The sequence below is a fragment of the Pseudopipra pipra genome, chromosome 13 (genome assembly GCF_036250125.1).
Source record: "Pseudopipra pipra isolate bDixPip1 chromosome 13, bDixPip1.hap1, whole genome shotgun sequence".
Taxonomy (NCBI): Eukaryota; Metazoa; Chordata; class Aves; order Passeriformes; family Pipridae; genus Pseudopipra; species Pseudopipra pipra.
The window spans coordinates 18,309,409-18,333,026 of record NC_087561.1 but is presented as its reverse complement, the minus strand read 5'-3'; the positions used below and the strand labels follow the sequence as shown (position 1 = coordinate 18,333,026).

Below are 23,618 nucleotides of genomic sequence, written 5' to 3'. Positions count from 1 at the left end.
CTAATTAGATGTCTTGAGTGACTTCCTGCAAGGCACAATCCTGTCATGAGGATGAAGGGAAAAAACCCAGAGGAAGTAAATCACATCACAGCTCTAAGGAACAATGATGGTGTTTTGGGATTCAAAGTGCACTGGTGAGGCAGAGGAGGGGGAAGAGAAAGAGAGAGAGAGGGGAAGTGAGACAACAGAAGGAAGTGGGGTCTGTGTCATTTCCCACAGGAATCCTCCTTCAGCTTCTGCTGGCGAAAGATAAGGCTGCCCCAGGGGCCAGGAGAGGTAGAGCCACTCTGCAATTGTATTTAAATTGATAAGATCAGAGAGGCAGAGCTGGAACAAGGGTTATATGAGGTCCTTTGCCACCAGGTCAGTTTGGCTCAGTTCGGCACTCATGACCAATTCTCTCCCTACACAGAAAGGCCTGGAAAAGATCTCGGGTCATCCCTGTGGCCTTCCTAAGGAATGCAGAACCTGCTTCCATGTGGTGTTTCCATTCCGCTCTGGTTGAACACCCTGAAGCAGCAGCCCCTGTTGCTGCCCTGCAGTGCCAACAGCCTGATCTAAGCCAGCAGATCTTGGCTCTTTATTCCCATGGGAGCAGTGTAACTCCCTGACTGAGGTACCGGGATACTGCCCTGGAGGAGGGACACAAGGTCACTCTCTAGACCCAACCTGAGACTGGATCACTCAACATCACTGCGACTGCTGCAGCAGAAAACCTGGGAAAGCAATTTCTCCGTGATTTTTCCCTGTCTCGTGGGTTTCTCACAGCACTTGGAACAGCAATGGATCAGTGAGAACATAAGGAACTATCCAGCACTTTTCTCTCTTGCTTTCTAGACCTCCCTTATTTTTTTTATGGATGGAAAACCTGCTTTCAGCCCTCTCATTGCAGGGAAGAGTTGAAGTGGTCACTTTAAACTTACTTCACACAATTCAGATAATATACAAGGTGCTTGTAAGTCAAGAAGAACACACACAACCAGACATGAGCTGGGCTCCTAACCCTGGAGATCTTCAGGTGGGGAATCACTGCTTGGGATTTTAACCAACCGAAACAGGATGTGGTGGAAAGAAAAGGTGACTTGGAACTACCAAACTCTTCTGGAACATGTTCATCCTTTGGAATGTCACTTACATTGTGTCTGTGAGGCTGCAGGGCTGCCACTTCCACTCGATCTTGGGCTCAGGATTCCCACTTGCAGTGCACTGGATCTTGTGTTTGCTTCCTAATTCCACCCGCATGATCTTATCAAAATCAGTTTCCTTTTCAAAGATTTTGGGTCTCTCTAGAGGAAAAAAAACAAACAACACACCACAAAAAAAAGCAAATGAGCAAATTTACATCCATGGTCACGATCCTGGTCCTGTTCCCATAAAAGGTTTTGAAACTTTTTGCTGGGAGAAGTGGTGATTTAGTGAGGCTCCTGATGTCCTGGGGGAATTCCCAGCAGCACTGGGAGCATTCATCTGCAGAAACATGAGTGTTATTCGTGCTATTTCAGAACTGCAGTGCTACCACATTCATCCTAATCACCCTCAAATGTTGTTGTGGACCTGCTGTATTCTGGAAAATTTACGCCATGAAACACCTACAGGGACTGCAGGATCAGGCTGTGAGTCCATGTACTGTGGGCAAAAGAGCATTGGAGTCGTGAGGTCACCTCCTGAGAGGAACCTTATCAAGCAGCTGCTGCTCTGCAGTGCTGTTAGCATTGTGCAGGTCCTCGGGGGTTGGGAAAAAAAGTCTTTTTGATCTGAAATCTTTGCCTGCCTTTTCTGTTTATTTGTAACGTGCTCTGGATGAAGGGGAGAAGAAAGCAAGGAAGAAGTGATGTGGAGAAAACACTGGAAGAGTAATGCCAAGGAATTCTCACCAACAGCAAACCCATTAAAAATGTCATGGCATTATTCACATCTGGAGGGGTTGCAAGATCACACCCTTGGACTGGAAATCTCTCAAGAACAGACTTTTGTGTGACACTTTCAGGGCTGCTTGTTGCCAGCAGGAAAGAAAGGCTTTGTCCCATCTCCTTCCAGCTCCCACAGGAACACACGAAAAGGAGAAATAACCCTGAAAAATCCCCAAAGTGAACTGAACTCTTCCTAACCTTAGAGAGGGTGGGTTGGAGTTTGGGGTGAAAGCACAGGCTCTTCCCTTATTCAGACAGCTCTGCCCATCCCTCACCATATCTCTTTGTCTGCTTCTCATAACAGGAAATCAAACAGATTTATTGGTCGGGGTCCTCCTTGGGACATCCCTGTGCAGCCAAGTGTGGCTGCTCTGCACCGAGGCCTTTTGACAACTTGGGAAGTGAATGTAGATTAGATTTCTATTTTTTGGGTTAACTTATTTTTTCTGCTGTCAAGGAGACACAAGATATGTAAATATGAGCTACTGCCCACCTCATCAATCTTGAGCCCTTCCCCTCTTTTTTTAATAGCTTTTTTTCCTTTCTACCCCTTTACTCTTCCGAGAGGACTGACCAGGCTGATCCCATGTCTTGGGGGGATCCTCACTTTCCATTTCTCATGGTCAGACTCTGAAAGATCTTCTGACCTAATCACTGCCTGAAAACACATCAGCATTTCCTTCTCCACCACATGGAAGGAGTATTGACTGGAGTTGGGTCAGCCATATCCCGTGCTGTAATAAAACATTATCTGTTTAAAGAACCTTCATTAGGTCCTGATTAACCTTTCCCCTCAGAAACCCAAATGACAGCCCTTGTTTGGTGTGGCTCTTGTGTTCCCTTCTGCTTTTTTGATCCCCTTTGGTTGGGTCTCGTTTCCCCCGCACATGATGTGTTATGAGGCTCCAAACCTCCCCTCCTCACTCCTTTGTCCCTTCAGGGAGAAGGATTGTCTCTCTGGGAAGGAGAAGATGGAGACGGGAGCAGACAGGGGAGAACTTGAGCCCGAGGTGAAGGTCTCTCAAACTCTCCTCCCCCTCTGTAACACCCACAGAGCGTTTCCTGCACCGCATTGCTCTGGGTCACACAGCCTTCTGCTGACCAAGTGCTTGGAGATTCTTGAGCAATTCTCAGGACAATGCTGAAATTCCTTGTAACTGGCATCTCATTTCCCATCATAAAATTATTTCTGATCATAAAAATAATTCTGTAAAGCTCCCCAGAGAGAGAAGCACATTTTTCATTATCTCGGGCATTTTTTCTTTTCAGTCTCAAATCCCGTGTTTGGCATTTCTGGACTGCACTCAAAAGCATGATTTTCACTTGGAAAAAGAGACTCTGAGTTCAGTGTGAAAGGTTACTCAAGTGTTACGTGAAAAGTTACTCAAGTGTTATGTTTTTGGGCTGTAAGAACAAAGGTTTACACACTTAAGGAGGGAGACTGTGTTTGTGTGGGTTTGTGTGTGTGGAAGAGCATGGGGGCACGAGGGTTGATCACAGTCTTTTAATATCAGGAGATTTTTCTACATTCATGGTTGACTGTTATTTAAATTGTCCTTCTGAAAAAGAAATATTAATTTTAACTTAATCCAATTCTAACAAGAACATACAGGAGTGACAAATGAATTCTTCACTCCACAATTACTTTACTGCACGGCACTATAAAAATTACTCGAGACCTAAAATGAGTCAAAATGATTCATCAATTGAAATAATCATTATTTATGAGGTTTAAGCAGTTATTTTCTTAAAATTTGAGGGGTTGGCTAAAAACGCCTCCCCATGTGTTCTTTGTAAGACAGACAGTGCGGGGCCCTAGATAATCATGGGCATGACACCCAGAGACTGAGGCAGTTCCCACGTGTCTCCCTTTCCCTTGCAGGCTGTGATGGAGGTGGGTGTCACTCTGCAAGGGACTCTGAACTGCAGCTGAACACAGTGAGGATGAGGCTCTTCCACAATCCTGAACGTGCCTCCTCTGTGCCTGGGGGGTGTTGGCCCTGCTGGTTTGCGGTGAGGAATGTGGGGGGGTCGGCTGGGGGATATTTCTTGGGATGAAAACTTCCCAAACTTTGCTCACTGCCATGGCCATTTTAATTCTTACTGTGCCCCCCTTGAAGCTTTTCCATTCCATTTGCTCAATGCTGACCCAAATCCTATTTACAGGAGTTGCCTCCCTCAGTGATGGAACACATTAACTGGCCTCTGTGGTGGGACTGCCCTTTCAGACTGACTCAGACTGGGTGGTTGCTCAGTGGGTTGGCACCTGCAGCACTTTCCCCTGTGAAAACCTCTCCACATCAGCCTGCTGAGGAGTTTTGAGCCTAAAGCCTGGGATTATTAGGGTGCACCCAGCAGTGTGTTTCTCAGGTAACTCTCTCCCTCCTCCAGACAGCGCTTTTCTTTCTCTTTCCTGTTTGCTCACTAAGCAGCACAGTGGATTTTGCACGAACTCTTATCCCTGCTCGTGTCCAGGTGCAGGGAAGGCTTGGGGTACAAATCCATTTGTGAGCAATGCCAAATCCAAGGACATTTCTTGTTGCATCTAAAGTCTGGATTTCATTAACACACCTATATCTGTGTGTGCATTGCTGGGTTTTAAGCATCCAAAAGAGAAGGAGCTGTTGGGAAGGGGGAGCTGTAGGACTGGAGGGTCTCCAGAGGTCCCTCCAACCCAGCCATTCCGTGGTTCTGTGATTAAGTGATTTAGTTCTGTGCTTGGTGATTTCATAGGCATTGCACTACTGGCAGAACAGGAGGTGAGTAATCAAGGAGGTACCTCTGCACAGCCCCAGCTCCCACTGCTCCGTCCCTCCTCCAGGAACTGCAGAGCAAGGTCCTCCTGCATCCTCGGAGCTCGGGGACTGTGCCGAGGCTGACCTGCCCCCTCTGCCACCCTCACCCTGGGTCACCTGTCACCTCCCTGTGGATCCTTGTCCCAGTCAGCGGCCCCTGCTCCAGCGGTGCTGAAGTGCCAGAGCAGATCTTTCCTCACACTTCCTTCCCTACCCAGGTATCGTTTGCTAGCCTGCTCCTGGCTTTCCACTCCCCCTGAGCCGGGATCTGCTGCTCCCTCCCAGCCTCCCATCCCATCCCCTCCCAGGCTGACCTTTCTCAAGCAGAAGGCAAACAAACCTTAAAAGCTTTCTGCTCCCTAGCTGCCTGCGGAAGGCACGATGTGCAGATGGCTTTAAATGTATCCAAAGAAATGGGTTTTCTCCCTCCCTGGCTCCAAGTGTGACTGTATCCCCAGCTCACTTTGCAGAGGTGCAATTGCTGGTGTGAGAGCTGACCTGAATAGCTAAAGACTTTGCTGCTGCTGCACTGGGAAATACAATCAAAAAACAGTTCTGTTTATTGTACCTTTCAAATTGATCAGCATTATGCAAATCTCACTTTCTGGTGTTATCTCTAGTTTGTGGCATTAGGAGCAAATAATATGGGCAAGGATTAGGACATTTAACCCTCTGGCATTACCCCTTCTACAAGAGACTCTTCTGTCTAAATTCCGAGCAGATGCTCTGAGGGGGTTGTACACCTGCCACTGGAAGGAGCATCCAAATATAGAGGACAACACAGAGAAAGTTTCTCTGCCTTTTTTAGGGAAACTTTGCTTTACTCTCAGTGACCTCTCACAGAACTGCCATTTGTGTACCTTCCCCACTACCTTTTAAACCAGGTTTCAAAAAATCTTTTCTCATTAAGCACATCATTAAAATAACATAGAATGGCCAGTGGAACATTAGTCTCAGCCTTATGTACTTTGCTGGACGTGGGCCTTCATTAAAACCACTGAGAGAGTGGCAACTAGTTTTCTATTTATCCTTTCCCAAAAAGCAAAAAACATTTGCACTTCAGAATCTTTCATCTGATGTTCCTACAGCACTTAATGGAAATACAAGCTCTGTAGGTGGAGCCAGGTGAATATTCTGTGAGGCATAAGGGAAGTTATTAATGCAGACTGGGACTGGGCAAACAGGAGGGAAAGGGAAAAAAAGACCCAGGAAGTTGTCTGGGCTTGGCTCAAAAGTGATCTCTTTTTGGTGAGGTTTGGTGGGGGTTTTCTTTCTTTCTTTTTGGGGAAGGGGAAGGGGAGGGGAGGAAGGAAGGAAGGAAAGAAGAAGGAAAGAAAGAAGGAAGACAGGGAGGGTGGGAGGGAGGGAAGGAAGGAAGGAAGGAAAGAAGGAAGGAAGAAAGGAAGGAAGGAAGGAAGACAATTAGTAAAATGACCTGAAAACACAACTTTTGTTTCAGACTGACCACGACATTGTGTTTGACCCCACCTGATTCTGTCTGAGAGCTTTTCCTGGACTGGTTCTGGCTGCAGTTTTATTTCCCATAGCTCTGCACCCAGGGCTGCTGTGAGGTGGGTGAACAGCACCGTCCCCACGGCACCTCTGCGGAAGCAAATGCCAAAATGGAATGAGTGGCCAAAATCCCTCTGTGAGTCACTACCACGGCCAGGAATAGAAGGCGGGGCAGCGATTATCGGTCTCCTGCCTAATCCCCAGCGCACACCTCCTGCTGCTCCACTGTAACCCGCTGTGGTGGGATGGGAATGCCAGGGGATGGGAGCAAACGGGAGACAAACTGGGCAGTTGGATCCTGTAGAAACAGATATTAACAAAAATCACAGGGCACTTCACCTGCCCTACAGGGCATTTTATTGTTAAAATGGCAGTGCAGCTTGGTTTTGTTTTTTTCTGACCTTGCACTGTCACTTCTGGATGTATCTCTCTTCCCTGAGTAGGAAGAAAGCTCTTTTCCAGTCTTGTACCACTTCTCCCAGAGCTCTCATTCACCCCTGATGCACCCAAGCTTTGGGGCAAATAAAAAGGTTTTCCCTTTCTATGTCTCCGCATCTGATATTGTTGTGGCTAAACAGAGTTCAAAAGCAGATATGTAATAATGAACTGCTCCATTCTAAGCAGAGCAGGCAGTTTTCTAGCATTTTTGTCTCTGTCCCCTCTTCCTGCTTTCCAAAAGAGAAAAACACCCGCTGATGTACCTGCAGGCTTGGCTGAGGGACACTATGGGAATCACACGCAGCCACTTCCTCACCTCCCCCCACTCGGCGTGCTGGGGGCTGTCAGACAGGAATTGTTGCTGCCAAGAAAAGTAAGTCGAATGCCTTGGATTTTTCTGGCAGCAGGACCCCACCTTCCTCTTCCTAAAACTGCTTTGGCTACTCCCAACAACATGGAAATAGCTCATCGCAGTTGTTCATTAGGGCTCTCCTGGGAGTGCACTGAGGCCGAGCGGGGCTGGACTGAGGAGCTGGGACTGAGCAGGGTCTGCCTGATGTCAGGGAGGAAACTCTTCAGAATATGTCTGTAATTACTGTGCTGGAAAGGCCCTCTGCAGCCTCCTTGTGCTGCTACATTTTCTCTTTTCTTTCATATATCTCCCAAAAAAAGTCAGTTGTTTCTCTCCTGCCTGTGCCTGATAAATGAGATTGCAAGCACACACTGGAGCACTGTGTCTCCTTGCCCTTGCTCTTCTCAACTGAGTGTCCTGCATCCAGAGCATTGATCACAGCCATCACCGCCAGAATCCAGGAGAAAAGCAAAGCCATGGACCTGGGGAGCAGCAGTTGGATGGAGACAGGCCCTGGTTTATTTTGGGATTTCTAGTTTGCTCGGCTGGCCCAGGTGGTGGAAAATTGGATTTTCTATTTTGCCTTTTCCTGAGTGGCTCATCCTCCAAGGAGCTGTGCAGGAGCTGGATGTGATACCCAAAGGAAGCCCAGCCCTGGCAGGACACCGGAGTGTGCAGGCAAGGCCACTTTGTGTAGGCCTGATTCTTGTATCTGGCTCAGTCCTTCCACCTAAACATCAGCTGGATTTCACTGATAATCCAAGGAAAGCCTTGTTTCTCCCACTGCAGCAGTGTTCACCTCAAAGATATCAGTGCCCCTTCCAACACCAGAGACTCTGGGACTCTCCCCTCCGTCCTGCCCTGGCTTTAGCAGAGATCCACCACTCTAAGAGCTCTTTTTCTCTGAACTGGCAGAGCCCAAGAGCATTAACCTCATCCTCAAGGTTCCTTTCCCTCTCCAGACTGCTTTGGGTCTGGGTGAGGCAATGGGATTTTGCTCACATGGATCACCACATATTTACTGGCTTTTACAGAGGTCACTGTGGACTCCTTTGATGTCGACTTATCCCCTCAAGCCAAGGAAGGTCAGGCACAGAACTGCCTTTGCCTTTGATTTTAAACCAGCTCTGAAGAGCTGATCTGGCCACAGAGCGGGGCAACATGTGCATCATTAAGAGCTCTGGAGCTGTTTCTCCCTGGTAACAGGTCGAGGTGCAGCCAGTGCCTCGCTGACATAACAAGGAGCACATGGCAATGCATACGTGAATTTCCCCTGCATCCCTGTTATTCCAGGACACAGGGAATTCACCAGGAGCCTGTGAATTTCTGCTGCCTGTGGTAAAGGCTATTTCTAGCACTTAATCCTGCATTTCTTATGGATACAACACGAGCTTGGGGGATCGAGGACTCTATGAGGGAATGTAACTTCAGTTTGCTGGAGCAGCTGGAACCCAAAGCAATATTTGCTGGAAGAGCCTTGAGGAAGCACAGGAGAGAAACTTTGGGACAAAGAAGAAAGGCAAAGGGTGATGGAGGTTATTCATCCCATTTTTGAATTAACTTATGCTTCAGTACACTCCTCACTCCCTATGTGGTGGCCAGAGCACACTGACTGCTCCAAAAGGGCTCAGCAGGAATCCTAATGGACATGGATGACTTGGACAAGGGTGAGAATGAAACACAGCCTGCTTGCCCAGAAATAGATTTGAGGGGATTGTTTATGTTTTGTTCTGAAACTGCTTTGCACTCCAGCCTGGAAATAACTCTTTTCTCCCACATTTCTCCTTCTTGGCTGGCTCAGATGTTCAGCCACCAGCTGTTTGCTAGGATTGTTCCTTCTCCTTGCTCCCTCCCTCCCAAATTCTTCAGGACATTATTTTCTCGAAGCTTTTCTCAATAAGAATTTAATCAAACAAAACAAAAACACAGCAACCCGCCGCTTCTTGGACAGTGTTTGATGTGTAAATATGTAAAGAAGGAGTGTTTTGAAAATGCAATCAGCTGCCTCCTGGGGACTTGAGTCCTACAATCCTGGGGACTTGAGTCCTACAATGAGCCAAGGTGACTCCACACCGAGATACGTGCTCCTGCAAGATTAAATTCCAGCTGCAGTGGGAGCAAGGGTGACCAGAGGCACAGCTAAGCCACTTCTTAAAGTGACATTTTTTGAATTGCAGCACGATTCTCCTTCAGGCCAGGCAGCTCCTTGTGTACCTTGTCAGCCAGGTCCTCGCCTTGGGCTGGGGTTGCTCTCAGTTCCCACCCTGCAGCTCTGGAGTTATTTGCCCATTTTGCTCCTTCTTTACTCTCTGGAGCCCAGACAATGATACCCCTGCATGTACTTATCAGTTTTATGGCCAAAACAACCTGGGGAGGGGGGGGAATAGCTTGGAATATTTCCCCATGGAGTGAAATACCTTGTACAATGGATGTCAGAACTACTGTGATTGTTCCCAGTTAAGTATCCAGGAGGTGACTCCAAGGAAAGCTGTAGCAGTGCAAGTCAGAAGAGATGCTGCATCCAGGGCTCAGGCAGGTGAATTCTGATCTTGTTCTCATCCTGCTTAAAGGATTCTCCTCTGCTGCCATTATTAGTGAATAAAATACACTGCAAAAATTAATACAGTGCAGTTTCATGGACGAGTCCTGCTGCTATTTATACTTTGTTTGTGAAAAACAATTCACAGCACTGTTAACTTTAAACTTCCTCTATACCTATTCCAAATTTGCAGCTGATGGGTTTGTCACAGCAGGCTGACTGCTAGCTGTACTACCTGTGGCACTTGGGAACATTAATGATGGATTATTGTGAAGAGACTCTCAGAAGAGGGGGCTTTGTGATTACTGATCATTTCTATAGTGCAATGGCCCCTTACAGCAACAGAAAACATTCATATGACATTGATCTTCTCATTCAAAAGTCTATTTAAATGGTTTTCCCTCTTCTCTTCAACTGTATGGATCAGAACTCACTCCCTCTCACAGATGCAGATCTGAAATGCAAAGACTGGCCCTGTTTTTTTGGGAACAATTACTCAAAAAGAAATGTTCTTTCCCAGTCTCAGGGAGCTGATACCCGGTTATTACTCAGCATGAGCTTTATCAGGAGCTGAACTGCTGCAGGCTCCACCTTTTAGACTCAATGCAAAACTGATACTCCTACCACTGTGTTCACTTGAAGCCCAAGAGGATTTTTCCATCAACTCTACTAATCCCTGTGTTCAGATTCCAGGTTCAGTAATTGCAGACTGCCTATGGTTCCAAGCAGAGACATTAATCACACCTCCAGCTCAGAGGTGGTGGGCAGGGTAATCCTGGTATAAAAGGCCTACAAAGTGTGCATTGGTCTTCTTCTCTGTGTCTCTGTGTCCGCTGAGACTCCAAGCAGTCTAATCTATCCAAGTGTCACACCAAGATATCAGTCATGATGACTGGAGATAAAATGTCAGGTTATTTGCAGAGAGTTAAGGGGAAAATTCCAATCTGCCTTCACTTGGGACCTTCAGAGTGGGTTTGAAAATAAAGCAGAGGATGCTTTTTCCAGATCTGGAAAAGCAGTCCCTTTACTCTGGTGGAAAGCACAAGAAATGGGCAGTTTGCTGCTCTCGGATAAGCTCCAAGACAAAAATTTGCCCTTTTTGGTCTCTGCCCACATGAATCACAGCAAAATGAGCCTCTCCTTGGTCTCAGGGCTTCACACACGTCAGGGTGGGGCTGCAGGGAAGAGCCTGGCAAAGGCAGGAGAGATTCCCTGGGTGATCTGTGTCAGCCCAGCCTGCAGCCAAGGCAAACACCCCCTTTGTGTGCAGCCTGCAGCTTCCAACCCACGGCATTCCTGGGCACGTGTTTGCCTTGCTTGCTCTCATTTCTGCCATGACTGTCACCAGGAAAGAGGCACTTGTTGTGCATTTTTCCTGTGCTTCCCCATGTGACAATTGCTCCTGCAGGAGCTGGACTTTACAAGCTTTTGAGAAGTGGTGGGTTTGCAATTAAATAATTATTGCTGATGAAAGTCTTTGCTGGGCTGAGCCCTTGGGAAGGCTGAGGATGAGCACCAGGCATCTGAGGGGTGGGATGCCACCATCCTGGGCATACAATAGAGATGAAAGGCTTGTGCTGCAGTGAAGAGCATGGAATGGTTTAATCCTGAAATAGCATCTTGCTCATAGAAACAAGGGCTGTTTGTTTTTCATCTGCCTATTTGGGGAACGGCTGCTCTTCCAGTAAACTGTCTCCTCTGCACGCAAGCACCAATATTTACCTTGACAAGATAGTTTATTATCATTCTTAATTTTCTCTTCCTCTGAATGTTTCCGTTCTCTTAACAAGAGGCAAAATCATTGTATGGAAAAACAATCTCAAGTGAACAAATTACTCAGCTCAACACATTCCTCCTCCTCAGCTGAGCTGCAGTACCTGACCATAAGCATGTTCTTAGCTTATCACACATTTATTTATCACAGCCTGTTTATGTCAGGCTTAAGCTTTTTTAATCTACCATATATTTTTTAGCATTTTTAATAGGCCAGATGTGCCTAAGTGACAAATCCTCCATTTTTGAGGCATTATTCCTTTCTGAAAGGTGAAACGAGAAGAACACAACTGCTGGAAGTTACGTGGTGCAACAATACATAAGTATATAAAAAAATGGACAATTGAGAATATTTTTAGGTGTAAAAAGGGTAAGGAGATAAGAGTTCACCACAGAAAAGAAAGCAAACCTGTCTCAATAACTTTATCCATCTCACTGCCCGAGTGAACCTCAGGAAATACCAAGGGAAGCAGAGTTTTGCTGAGCTCCTACTTGTCCTCATGATTCAATCTCTGTTGCCAAATTCAGTGGATTAAAAGAGGCAGTGGATGTGCAAAGAGACAATGTGGCTCTGTCTTCCACTTTCCCAGCAAGAGAGGTTAATAAATGGGATTCCAATATCTATTTTCCCTCTATGGCAAATGAACCTGCTTCAGTGCACACCACAGTTTACTGCACAGTTTTCTCCACGTTCCCCTGAAAACCAACCTGTCTCTCAAGTGCTCCCAGCAAATAAAAGACAGAACAGAAAATATAGACTTGGAAAGTGTATCTGGAGCAGGATGATAGACAGACATAAAAGCCAGGGCAGCTTATCCAGTTCCTTCCCTCAGCCCCACTGAGACTCTTCCTGTCCCAGCAGATGTTCTCCAATGCTTTGCCCAAGCTAGTTCTTAATCCCAAGGGATAAAACTTCCATCACTTCTCTTGGGAAACTGTGCCTGTAGTTCTAAGACCTCACTACTCGATATCCTCCCAAACTCTTATTAAAATGTAAGTCCTGTGAGGTTTATTCACTTCCAAGCCCTTTCTGCTTTCCTCTGTGGAGCCACGCGTGGTGCTGCAGCTGTTGGAGGTGCCATGTCTTGGTGGAAAGGGGCTTTAGATGACCTAGTTTCAGAATAACTCCTCTCCAGTGGGCTGCTTTGATGGAGCTCGTGGTGAAAGGAGGGGTTCAGTGGTTCCTGAGTGAGGTGGTGATCTGTGCATGGTGCTGTGTCAGCTCTTATCAGCTAAACCCTGGGAAACATCACCCATTCCTGCTAGCTGGGGAAGTGAGATCACCCAAACTATGATAAATACCCCAGGAGAAGCCATTATAAACATCAAGTCCTTACCTGTCACCACCAGCTGCATGGTGAGGTTCTTATAGAGGCCGTATTTGGGGTTGCTCAGGACGATGGTGTAGTTCCCAGCATGTTTGGGTCTCACATCCCGTATTCCCAGCCTGTACTTCAGTGGATCTGGCTCGTAGCAGGTGTGGTTGTCCTTGATCAGTTTGCCATCCTTGTACCTGTTTTGGAAGTCCCATCAAGGCTCATCATGAAGGCTTTCCCTCAGAAATGCTGTCACCCACCTTAGGGTGGGTAAAGAGTCATCCTTGGGAACCAGTAAGGGAAATACAGGTCTATAATCCCTGCTTGAATTTGATATACTTCCACACTAGAACTGAGCAGCATCTCATCTGGTTTCCAACAAACAGGAAAAAGATGTTTTAATGGATCTGAATGAGCAGTGCCTCTCACATGCTCAACTACAGTCAGAAATGTACCTCTAAATGCCCCAAATCATGCTGAGTGGGCAATACCAAGTGCAGGAAATCATGGGTTAGCAAAATGTATGTCCTCAGCTTTAAAATAAGAGATTAATTAAGCAAAATTTTCTTTCAAAATGTGCATATGACCCTTTGAGGTTTCTGAAAAGTTAAAGTCTGTGACCTGGAGAAAGACAGTCAATAGCAAGGTCAGTGAGGAATTCCCAGGCCAAAATGTTCACTAGGAGTAGGAGAGCAGGGTTTGTATGAGTAGGTTCCTCTTCACTCCTAACCCAACATGCAGATTTGGGTTATGGTTAGGAAACAGGCCAGACTTTGCCTCACACAGAGCTTTAGGCTTGGTGGAAGGAGAAGCTGGGACATATGTCCTACTGCCTGAGAATGCTGGAAACTTCCTTTACAGTCGTTAAAACAACTATCCTGAGAGACCTCCAACATCAACAGCTGCAGCTTGGAGGGAAGACAGCTCTGGTGGTCCCAGGCAGCCCCCAAACAGCTCCATGCTGAGCCTGCACAAAGCCTTGGCAGAGAGAAGGGCTCAGTCCCCACCTCAACTCCCAACATCCCCAGATAACAGCAGCAATTAAAACCACCTCCTGGCACCACTCATTTCACTGATTTGACTAACATTACAGAATTTAGGGTTATTGCACTGCTAATGAAATGCAGCAAGGCCAGCCTTGAGCAATCCCTTTTGTGCTTGCCAGGCACTGAGCTGGCCAAGGACAGGTGCTCTGGGCAATGGCTCCTTCTCTGCCAGGATAGGCAAACCCTTGCCAGATATCCCATGGGATTTCATGCAGTTAAAGATGTATAAGGCATTGCATGGGGTTGTTAAAGACCTCTGGCACAATGAAGCCTGGAAAAGCAGCAAGAGAGAAGACAAGTGGTGAAAGGGCAAGGAGAGACATGAATGTCTCCTAGAGCTGCTGCCGTGTTGCCCCTCCTGTTTAGCAGATCCATTGCAGTCCTACTGGAGCCCTTAGTTTGGTCTGGAGCATTCACTATATTGTTTACAAGGATCTGGTGGTAGAGGATTGGAGGAAACTACTTAAAAGTTATGAAAAGAAACAATTTGTCATGTTGAGAACGTGTCCTTTCTATTATCCCCTTGCAGACTGAGCATCGCTGATGGAAGTCAACAGGCAACCCTTCCCCACGAGCTTTCTACTTGAATCTCCCAAACACTTCTGTGTCCAGGGTAAGCAAAACCCTCATTTTTCCTTTAGGGACCTTTCCTGAATGACTAGGAGGAAAACCAGTATGGGCATGAGGTATGGCTTGCCCAGCTCCACAGAACTAGGGCAGCTCAGAGCAGAGTCACATTTCAGCTGAAGTGTGAGCCCCCAGCTCTGGGCATTCCCAGCTCCCAGCTCTTGTCTCTGTGATAAGGAACAGCGACAGTCTATTCCAGACAGGAGCCCTAAAGAAGGTCCTGTATCCCAGAGTTTGCTCAGATGAGGGAACTCACCAGGAGACAATGGGCCGAGGGAAGGCGTCCACCTTTGCAGCCAGTTTCAGTGACTTGTGTCCCGAGGTGATCTCGTAGTAAGGCCCTTTCTTATGTGAAACAGTGATGTAGGGTTTTTCTGGGAAGAGAAATGAGCAGGAAGACAAGGAATAGCAGATCTGCCATGGGACAGTGCTCACACCTGTGAATTGTGCTGTGACTGCCTGGGATTGTTTCCAGTACAGATCTGCAGAGCTCAGCCAACCAAATGGAATGTCAGGCTGCTCCTGAACAGCACAGCCACAGCCAGGAAGGGCTGTTTCCACATGAGGGACTTGATATGGAAAGCAGGGAATAAACACCTGCATTGCCCTGGATCGGGGTGTGAAACTGCCTGGGGTGTCTCTTGTCCACGTGGATGAACAGGCTGGATTTACAAGGGCCTCAGCACCACATGTGACTTTTTCAAAACAGTTCAGCTCCCAGTTAATCCATGTCCTCAGACATCACAGAATCCCAGAATGGTTTGGGTTGGAAGGGACCTTGGACCTTAAAGCCCATCTCATTCCACCCCCCACCATGAGCAGGGACGCCTCCCACTAGCCCAGGTTGCTCCAAGCCCTGTCCAACCTGGCCTTGGACACTTCCAGGGATGGGGCAGCCACAGCTTCTCTGGGCAACCTGTGCCAGGGCCTCCCCACCCTCACAGGGAGCAGTTTCTTCCCAATATCCCATCTAAATGTACTCTCTTGAATTTGTTTGAAGACACAGTGCTGGGCGCTGACTCTCATCGAGGTTAGAGTTTACAGATGATTGATGGTTGGTTTAACTAGTTGGCTTTCTTCCTAATGCCATTTCTAGAGCAACAGATTTCCTACCTTTAAGCTTAACAATCTTGGTCCCTAGGTGCCCTGGCTTGACTGCAGCACTTACCATAAACTGTAACTGTGACATTGGCCTCCAGCCTAGTGGCATTGAACGTCCTGCAGATGTACAGCCCTCCATCCTCCATGGTGACATTTTCAATTGTCAGGCTGCTGCCAACTTTGTACACTACATCACTCTGGTCCATTGCTCTCCTAGGATGGGGGTGCTGCAAGTCAGAAAAAAAGAGGGTCAAAAAGCAGCATAAAGTGGATTGTTTTGTTCAGCCTTTCAAAGGCTGCCAGAAAAGCAGTGATTCATATAAAAATTATCATATCTCCCCATCACTGAAATAAATTATATAAAAGAAAAATCAGCAGGAAGAGCTCTTGTGTGAGGTTTCATTATCGAGTCTAATAAGAGAGAGAAACAGAGTGGAACTGCGGTGCTTCTTTACTGAAATCTGGGCAAACAGGTAAATAAGGGGATGTATCAAAGCTTAGCCCTTCTTCAGGACCAAATCCCAGGGATCTTGGGGCAAAACAGCTGTAGGGTCGGATCTGTGCTCTGGGGTTTTGGGTTTGGATTTTTTAAAATTTATTTTGGTCACAGTCAGTATTTTTCTGTATTAAAAGCCTCCTGCTTTCTAAAAGAAATATATTATGACAGAAATATAATATATTATGACAACCAAATGCCAATGCAAATTCCTGTAGCATTTTAGAAAGCATTATTTCTTCTGGTAGGATATTTTAACCCAGAAATTTGGCCAAGAAATTTTACATTTATAATGTTAGAAATATAAGGAGGGTTCATAGGAAAACAACTCTCTTCCACCATATGGGGTTCAAGAAACAAAATTCAGTCACACTAGTGCTTGCCCTTCGATCAATTCTATGTTATGTTTTCTGTAGTTTCTTCACTGAAACAAACCCAGACATTCTCTCTTTAAGTACGCTAAATAAGTCAAAATTAATCAAGTTTTTGGAGTCACATTTTACACCTCCCCAAGAGGCCTGAATCCTTCTTTGAAATGTGTATTTTGTTGAACTAAAAAAAAAACCAAAACCCACTGATTTTAATTCTGAGCACCAAACAGAACCATGAGTAGAATCTCAGATACATGAACTGATTCAGAAAATACCCCTTCTTCCCTCTGTTTTTCCCTTGGGAGAACTGAGAGGGTTTGGTACCTCAAATGCTTAGTCTCTTACATGCTTCCACTTCATATTTGATGCTTTTGTCTTGCCTTCCCCAGAAAGCTCAAGAACATACACTCAGAATTTAGATTCCATTCTTTGGTGGCAATTTCAGCAATTGTCTTTTGTTTTGCTTTTTCCTACTTCATAAATCCCAAAATGGATGAACAACGTTCAACCTTCATGGCTGCCTTTAAGACTTGTCCCTGTGAGACACACAGGGCAGAAGAAATGAGAGTTTTTCTTCCCAATAAGAAGCAAACACTCCTGGTTCTTCTTGTCAGGGTATTTTTAGCCTGAGATTTGCAGTTTAATCTGCAGGTTCAAGAAGGTCAGATAAGTTTCAGATTCATCCAGACTAAAAATACAATCAATTGTAGGCTTACAAATGGTTGGATATGTTTCAGAAGAAGGCCTAGTCACGTTTTCCTCAGCCCTGTAGACAGGTCTTTGTTTTGGGGAGGGGGAGATGCATGAAAGCAGAATCAGTTTGCATCAACTCACCCTCCCACGGGGACACGTCCAGATGAACTCAATGCGCCCGTTGATGAAGGTTTCTGCTTTGCATTCCAGATGGAGAGTCTCTCCAACCAGCAGTTTTTTGGGAGTTGCTTTCAGAGCCAGGTTCTGTATTCTGCCCTCTGGAATGGAAAGGGCAAAAGTGTAACCTCACAGCACTCTTTGCATCAGTCACATGAAGGGTGGAATCCACACCACGGTCGCCACTCCTTCCCAAAATACCTCCCCTTATTCTGTCCTTGCTATGGAAATTGTGGGAAATGCCCACACATGGAAACATTGGGTCAGTTGTGTAAATGCCTGACCAGCAGCTAATCCCATGGACAGAGTCATTAAGGCATGACTTCTCCTGCCTTTGCCATGTTTGGCTCCAACCTCCAGTCCCCAGCTCCAGAGAAAGGCTTTTCGGAGGTGACTCATCCTTTTGAGGCCTCAACATGTGGGTATCTGTGAGAGGCTCCACTTCTGTGGAACATGAAACATGTTTCTCCTGCCCTCTCCTGACCTGCTCCCTTTCTTTTTCATGAATGGGATCCCAAATCTTGATCTTACATATTTATTGATGCCTTAAACACATCAGCTCTGGACTAAATTTCATCCTGTTTCTGGTCCCCCATACCAAACACATCCCTGAGCACAGCACAGTAACACAGGATAGAGTAAGGGATTGACTGGGTCCTTTTGGGCTGCAGAGGGATGATCTAAGAGGCTTTTTAGGTTTGCATTCATGATTTAGTAAAAAGTTACTCCATCAAGGAAAAAAAAGAGAGAGAGATTTTACAGGACTCTCATTTGGCTGCCGTACAAATTTACAGGCTTGTTGTTTAAAGCTGAGTGCTAATTGTATAGAAGGATGCCATGATCTAATGGGAATGAAGTCACAACAAATATAAGATATATGAGGAAAGAACGAACATACATTGAAAGCAAAAGAAAAACAAATTCTAGTTGGCTTCATATAAAAGTCCAGCACTCAAAAATTTAATGTTCAGTTGCTCCAAATTCATATTTTTTTTATGAGCTGAAGCTCAACTATAAATACAAGGGAAATGGTGTAGTAAATCAGCAAGAGAAAATATACAAAAAAGCAAAGGTTTGAATTAGCAGTTTAGTGAGATTTTTATATCATGATTGTGCGTGTTTAATGACCAGAAGCAAAAATAAAGCTGCTTTTGGTTTATCCTAAACCAGCAGTTGTTTGAATATACATACAGCTCAATCCAAGCAAACAAAGCCTTGGTGGGGTTTGAATAAAACACTCTTGTTTTGTACCACCTCAACACTTGGTAATTTTTCAAAACCAGGAGTGGATCAAGTCCAAGTTCTATTGAATAGGAAATGGGGGAAGAATGAGTTTTCTTTTAGCATTCCAGCTTGGACTTGCTACAGATCATACCAATTAGATATATGGAATGTAATTGAGGCTCCCCAGGAAATAATCCCGGGGGCTCACGGTGACACGGAGCCATGGCGGCCGTGCCTGGTGGGCGGGGGTCACTCACCCAGTCTCTGGGCCAGGTAGTAGGAGTTGAACACAGTTCCATTGATGTTGGCAGAGCATGTGAGCACTCCAGAGTACACAAAGGCGTGAGAGGGGATGACAAACCCTCTCCTCGGGTCCCACACCATCCTCTTGAAGTTGATCTCTGCAGAAGAAGGATACTGCAAGAGAACAGACAAGGAGGCTCATAAGACCTTCCCTTTCCCCTCCAACCATTGAGGCAACCAGCCAAGGCTGTTCTGGGAGAGGCAGGGGGAGATTCGACCTCCCAGAGTGGTGGGTGGTCTCATTCCACACACTTCTTAAGCAACATCAACCTAAGCAAACAGAAAAGCCCTCCCTGAGGTGGCACTGTCTTTGAAATCCAAAACTCGGACATCATAATAGGGTTTTTCAGCAGCCTCAGTCCTCTCAGATCTTGGGCAGGATGCTGTGCTACCCACTACAGGTCCCATGTCTCTCATCTCCTTACAGGAAATAATTATGCCCATCTTATATTAATTTTGTAGGGTAATATTTTTGCAAGTGGTTAAGAATAGGATTTGCTTCTCCCAGTTCCACACATCTTCCGGGGATCTCACAGTACTTTACAAATATGTGTGAAGTGAGAGCCCCCTAAAATCAGAATCATTCATGTCACTGACTCACCTGACAGCAGTTATATTCAAGGTATCATCTGTGACCAGTCATCTATGACACAGAAAGGGGGAAGACACTCTCAGAGCACCCTATGGATTTCTTGGTGACTTCAAAGTGTAAATCATAGGATGGCAGAAATAAGGGGACTTAGTAACAGACATTTTTTGTCCTAAATTCGTAAACATTTGCAATGTTCTGAGGTTCTTGAAAAAAACACTCTTTATAAGTTCTGCTCATGAGGAAGAAGTGAGAATACAAAAGGCAAATTAGGATGAACCCTCTTCCATATGCCCTTGAACACACCAGTATTGAGTAGCTTGGCTTTTGCTGGTAGGAATAATTAGTTTATTGCTATTATTAACACAGAGGGAAACCCTGTATTTGCCAGAGAAAATGTAATTTACTTTAAAATAATTTTGAAAATCTTGGATTATAATGGAGAAAAGAAACGTGAAATTAAGTGCAGACAAATAGCTCAGGAGTTTTTGCAGGAGGGTGAATGGAAGCCCAGGTAGGTCTGACTTTCCCATCAGGACAAGGGAAGGCCCTTTAGGACTGGGGATGCTCTATAGGAGTGTTGAGATCACTTCTGCCCCCAAAAATGAAGGGTTTGGGGGAAATCTCAGTGTGCCTACACACGATGACTAACTTTATTTGCAGTGCTTCTCCCTCCTCCTCCTCCTCCCATTCCAGCTACTCAAAGGTGAGGCAACTTGATGTTTTTCTTTTCTCAAAGACCTTGTTTTATCTTGTGGAGCTCACCAAGGGAAGAGCTGCACCAGGGCCTGCAAGCAGGAATTTCCCCAGTGATGGAACAGTTTTGCTCCTATTCCTGTTGTTCAGCAGTGTGCAATTTCTGTTTGTCTCCCAGCAGCCGGAACCCTTGTTTGGCACTTCAGCTTACAGAGGATTCAGTCTAAATAATTCTCCTGTTCCACAGAACTTGCAGCTTCAGGCTCTGGGAGCTGAGGCTCAGAACTCTCCTTTGAATACACAAGGGATGAGGTTGGCATTGGTTTGGGTTACTTGTTGTTACATTTCCAGCCCAGACCAAAGACAAAGGGATTCTGGCTGAGGGGCAGGGACTGGGGATGTTGTGTGGGAAGGATGCACAGCAAGACAGTTGTTGTCTTTTGGAGCAGCAGCTCTTCTAACAGCAGTAGGAAACAAGGATTTCATGTAAATGCTTTTGAAATAATCAAGCTGTGGAGTCTCTGTTTAGAAGCATTAGGAAAAATAAGACAAATTACCGAAGGATATCTGAGACCTGAGGCTTATTCATGCTTTAACACTCATGAAGGTCAGAGCTGTAAGTGGCAAATGCACACTGAACCACATCAGTGACTAAACAGATCTGACAAGACTGAAAATGCTTTTTTTGCCCAGAATTAAAATCATGTTAAGCAAAATTAAAATCTGAAATGTGTGTCTTAGCATGAGTTCATTAATAACAAAGATGATATATAGAGTTAGCTGGGATCTGCTTAGTATTAGCAAGAGGTACCTTTCTCCGTGCATATTTAAAGGCCAGAGAGTGCAATGATTTTAAAGTATAATGGTAACATAAGGAACTTAATTTATGGTGGAAAAAAGTACATTTTCTACAAGAATAATAAAATGTGATAAAGCTGAACTTCATGGTTTGGCAGCTCTGCTCCCCGATGGCAAGGGGAGGGGGAAAGAAAAAATAACCCCACTCAGGAGGCCCTTTTCAACGCTACACACATATTAAATGTCCTCATAAAACATCTGAAAATATATATTTAAACAATCAAACAAAAAGCGTCGATGCTGCTCGAAGGAAGTCACAGTGGCTTCCCTGCCTTTGAAGTGCGTTGTCTACTGGAGATTAAATTTGGAAGTAGAGGATGTTCTAAATTTGTCTGATCGCCTTGTTCACCTCTCCCCCCTCCTCACCTCCGCCCCTCTCCCGCCCCGCTTCCTCCCCTCTCGGGAAGCCGCCACCTTGGCTCCACGGGCGCCGCGGAATTCCCAGACAGGGCAAAACCAGCGGGGACTTTGCGTCGCTGCATCCCGGGGCCGGCAGCGCTTCCCGACGAGCGGGAAGTGCCGGGCCCGGAGCGCTCCTGAGGGAGCAGGGCTCAGCATGGGATCACCGGGTGTGCTGGGCTGGAAGGGGAGCAGGGCTCAGCATGGGATCACCGGGTGTGCTGGGCTGGAAGGGGAGCAGGGCTCAGCATGGGATCACCGGGTGTGCTGGGCTGGAAGGGACCCACGGGGATGATCGAGTCCTGTCCCTGGTCCCCCCAGAGCAGAGCTCAGTCCCTGCCCCTCCTCTGCCCCTGCCCAGGCAGTTGGAACTGCACTGAGGTCTCCCCTCAGTCTCCTCTGCTCCAGCTGAACACACCAAGTGCCCTCAGTGTCCTCACACGGCTTCAGATCAAGGCCCTGCACCATCTTCATTGCCCTCCTTTGGACGCTCCCTAATAACTTAAAATCTTTCTTATATTGTGGTGCCCAAAACTGCATCTATGTCCATGCCCTGCCCTCCAGCTGCTCTGCCTTGAAGAGGGAAAATCTTTTTGGGACTATTTTCTGTGCAACTCAAAAGGGAGATTTCAGTGGAGATTTCATTCCAGCAGCAAGATAAAGGGCTTCAGTTTGTGTTTGAAATTACCAGGGAGAATTTAGCTGGCAAGCAAGGAGAGCAGGACTGCCCATAAATAAGGGAATAAATGTGGAGGTTGGAGTTCCAAGGCCACACTGAGTCTCACATGACTGAGAGTACTCTCCAGCCATGAATTTGTTTGAAGCAGGCTGGAATAAGATGGGGATGTTTCATTTTTGTAGCCAGAGAGGGAGGTGATAACACTTATCCAGGCTAAATTGATAAGCTATAACTGGAGAAGAGCCTTATTTCCCCCTTTTAACCCCTGCTGACAGAATTTAGAAATGGAGATCTGCTGCAGCAGTAAGGCCCATGCTGTCCCTCTGCACGTCTGCTGGAAGCCTGCCATGGGTCTCAGCAGGAGCCTCTGGGATTCCATGTGCTGTCTCCCAGGAGAAGGAGACATCTGAGGCATCCAGCTGCTAAGAGGAGCAGAGGTGCTCAGACCCATCTCCCAGCACAGCACGAGCCTCTCTGCGTGTGCTCTGCTCTCACACCATGTCCAGAACAGCCCCATCTCCCACAGCCCCTCAGAAGGCTGGAAACGGGACAGGGGATGAGCTCTTGTTCCCATCAGGATGGCTTGAGCATTCAGCCCGGAATGGGAATGGAAGGGCACGTAACTTAGGAGGAAAAATGCAGGACTGGAGCCAGGAGGCCTATGTTCTGTTCCTCACTCCATGTCAGGCTTCTCTGGACAGAAGCTCTAAAGCCCTTCAGATGAGTGACTAGACCTCCATCAATTCAGGAAGCCCCACACCTTAAATTTCCATTTTTATTATCCAGAACAGCCTTGGCCTCCACAGACATTTCTGTAACCTTGACATTCAGGTGTAACTGCTGCCAAAGGGGTGGATGCTGCAGCCACTGATTCCCAAGGCTGAGACTTGGTTTAAATTGATGAAATGACACAAAAATGGGCAACTGTTCTGAGGAAGTTCAAGGTATAAAAGAGAGAAGCTTTCACAAGAGACCGAATAACCAGGTGTTATACAAAGAATTCTGAAGAAAAATAGTGCTTTGTCACCTACCTTTGCCAATTTATGGAGGAACATCAAGCCACAAGATCAGAAGTATATGTGATAAACTCAGCCTAATCCCCCAAACACCTGTGTACCCAGTGTAATAGTAACACTGCAAGACCAGGCCCCTGCTTCTGGATTTTCAGTGTCTTTGCTGGTTTTTTTCTGAAACTTACCCAGCTTCATACATCTTAATTTGTGTTTTTACCCACTGTGTTGGCAGCCCAGACCTCTGAAGTGAGCTTCTCTGAAGGACTCACCTGGATAAGCCTGGGTCTGATGTCTGGCGAGGTGACACGGCAGGGGACAACTACTGTTTTCTTGTCATCCAAAAGGTAGATGATTTCGGGATGCTCCGGGTGAATCTCCACAAATGGATTCCTGTAGTCTGCAGGGAAAAGAACACTGATGTGCAAAACTGCTCATTTACTGCTCAGTTGCTGGGAGGGCACTGCAGTCTGAGCAGTTAAACTGCCCAAAGGGCTCACTGGGGTGTGTGACGGGACACCCACGCATGTCCTGCCTGTTTGTAAATGCCAGTGTCACATCGGGATTAGAGCCAAGGACCAGTGGCTTGGGATCTAGCCCCATATCCATCCAAAAATTGCCCAGAATGGCACAGATTTCTGTGCAAATACATGAAAAACTCCATGGACTACCAAATCAAGATGCCAGTGCTACTTCTGGGTGTTAGGAGCCCTC

The 23,618-nt window shown here is 46.3% G+C and overlaps 1 protein-coding gene across 1 annotated transcript in view; it reads right to left on the bottom strand.

Moving 5' to 3' along the window:
* LOC135421605 (vascular endothelial growth factor receptor kdr-like) overlaps nt 1-23,618 on the bottom strand; it is a 132,289-nt gene that overhangs the window by 57,409 nt on the left and 51,262 nt on the right. The window contains exons 4-10 of the mRNA XM_064670207.1: nt 23,177-23,304; nt 18,628-18,787; nt 17,111-17,247; nt 15,477-15,636; nt 14,565-14,682; nt 12,657-12,832; nt 1,136-1,286 (exon numbers count right to left, since the gene is read on the bottom strand). Of these exons, the coding sequence (XP_064526277.1) occupies nt 1,136-1,286; nt 12,657-12,832; nt 14,565-14,682; nt 15,477-15,636; nt 17,111-17,247; nt 18,628-18,787; nt 23,177-23,304 (1,030 nt within the window). The remainder of the gene's footprint in view (nt 1-1,135; nt 1,287-12,656; nt 12,833-14,564; nt 14,683-15,476; nt 15,637-17,110; nt 17,248-18,627; nt 18,788-23,176; nt 23,305-23,618) is intronic.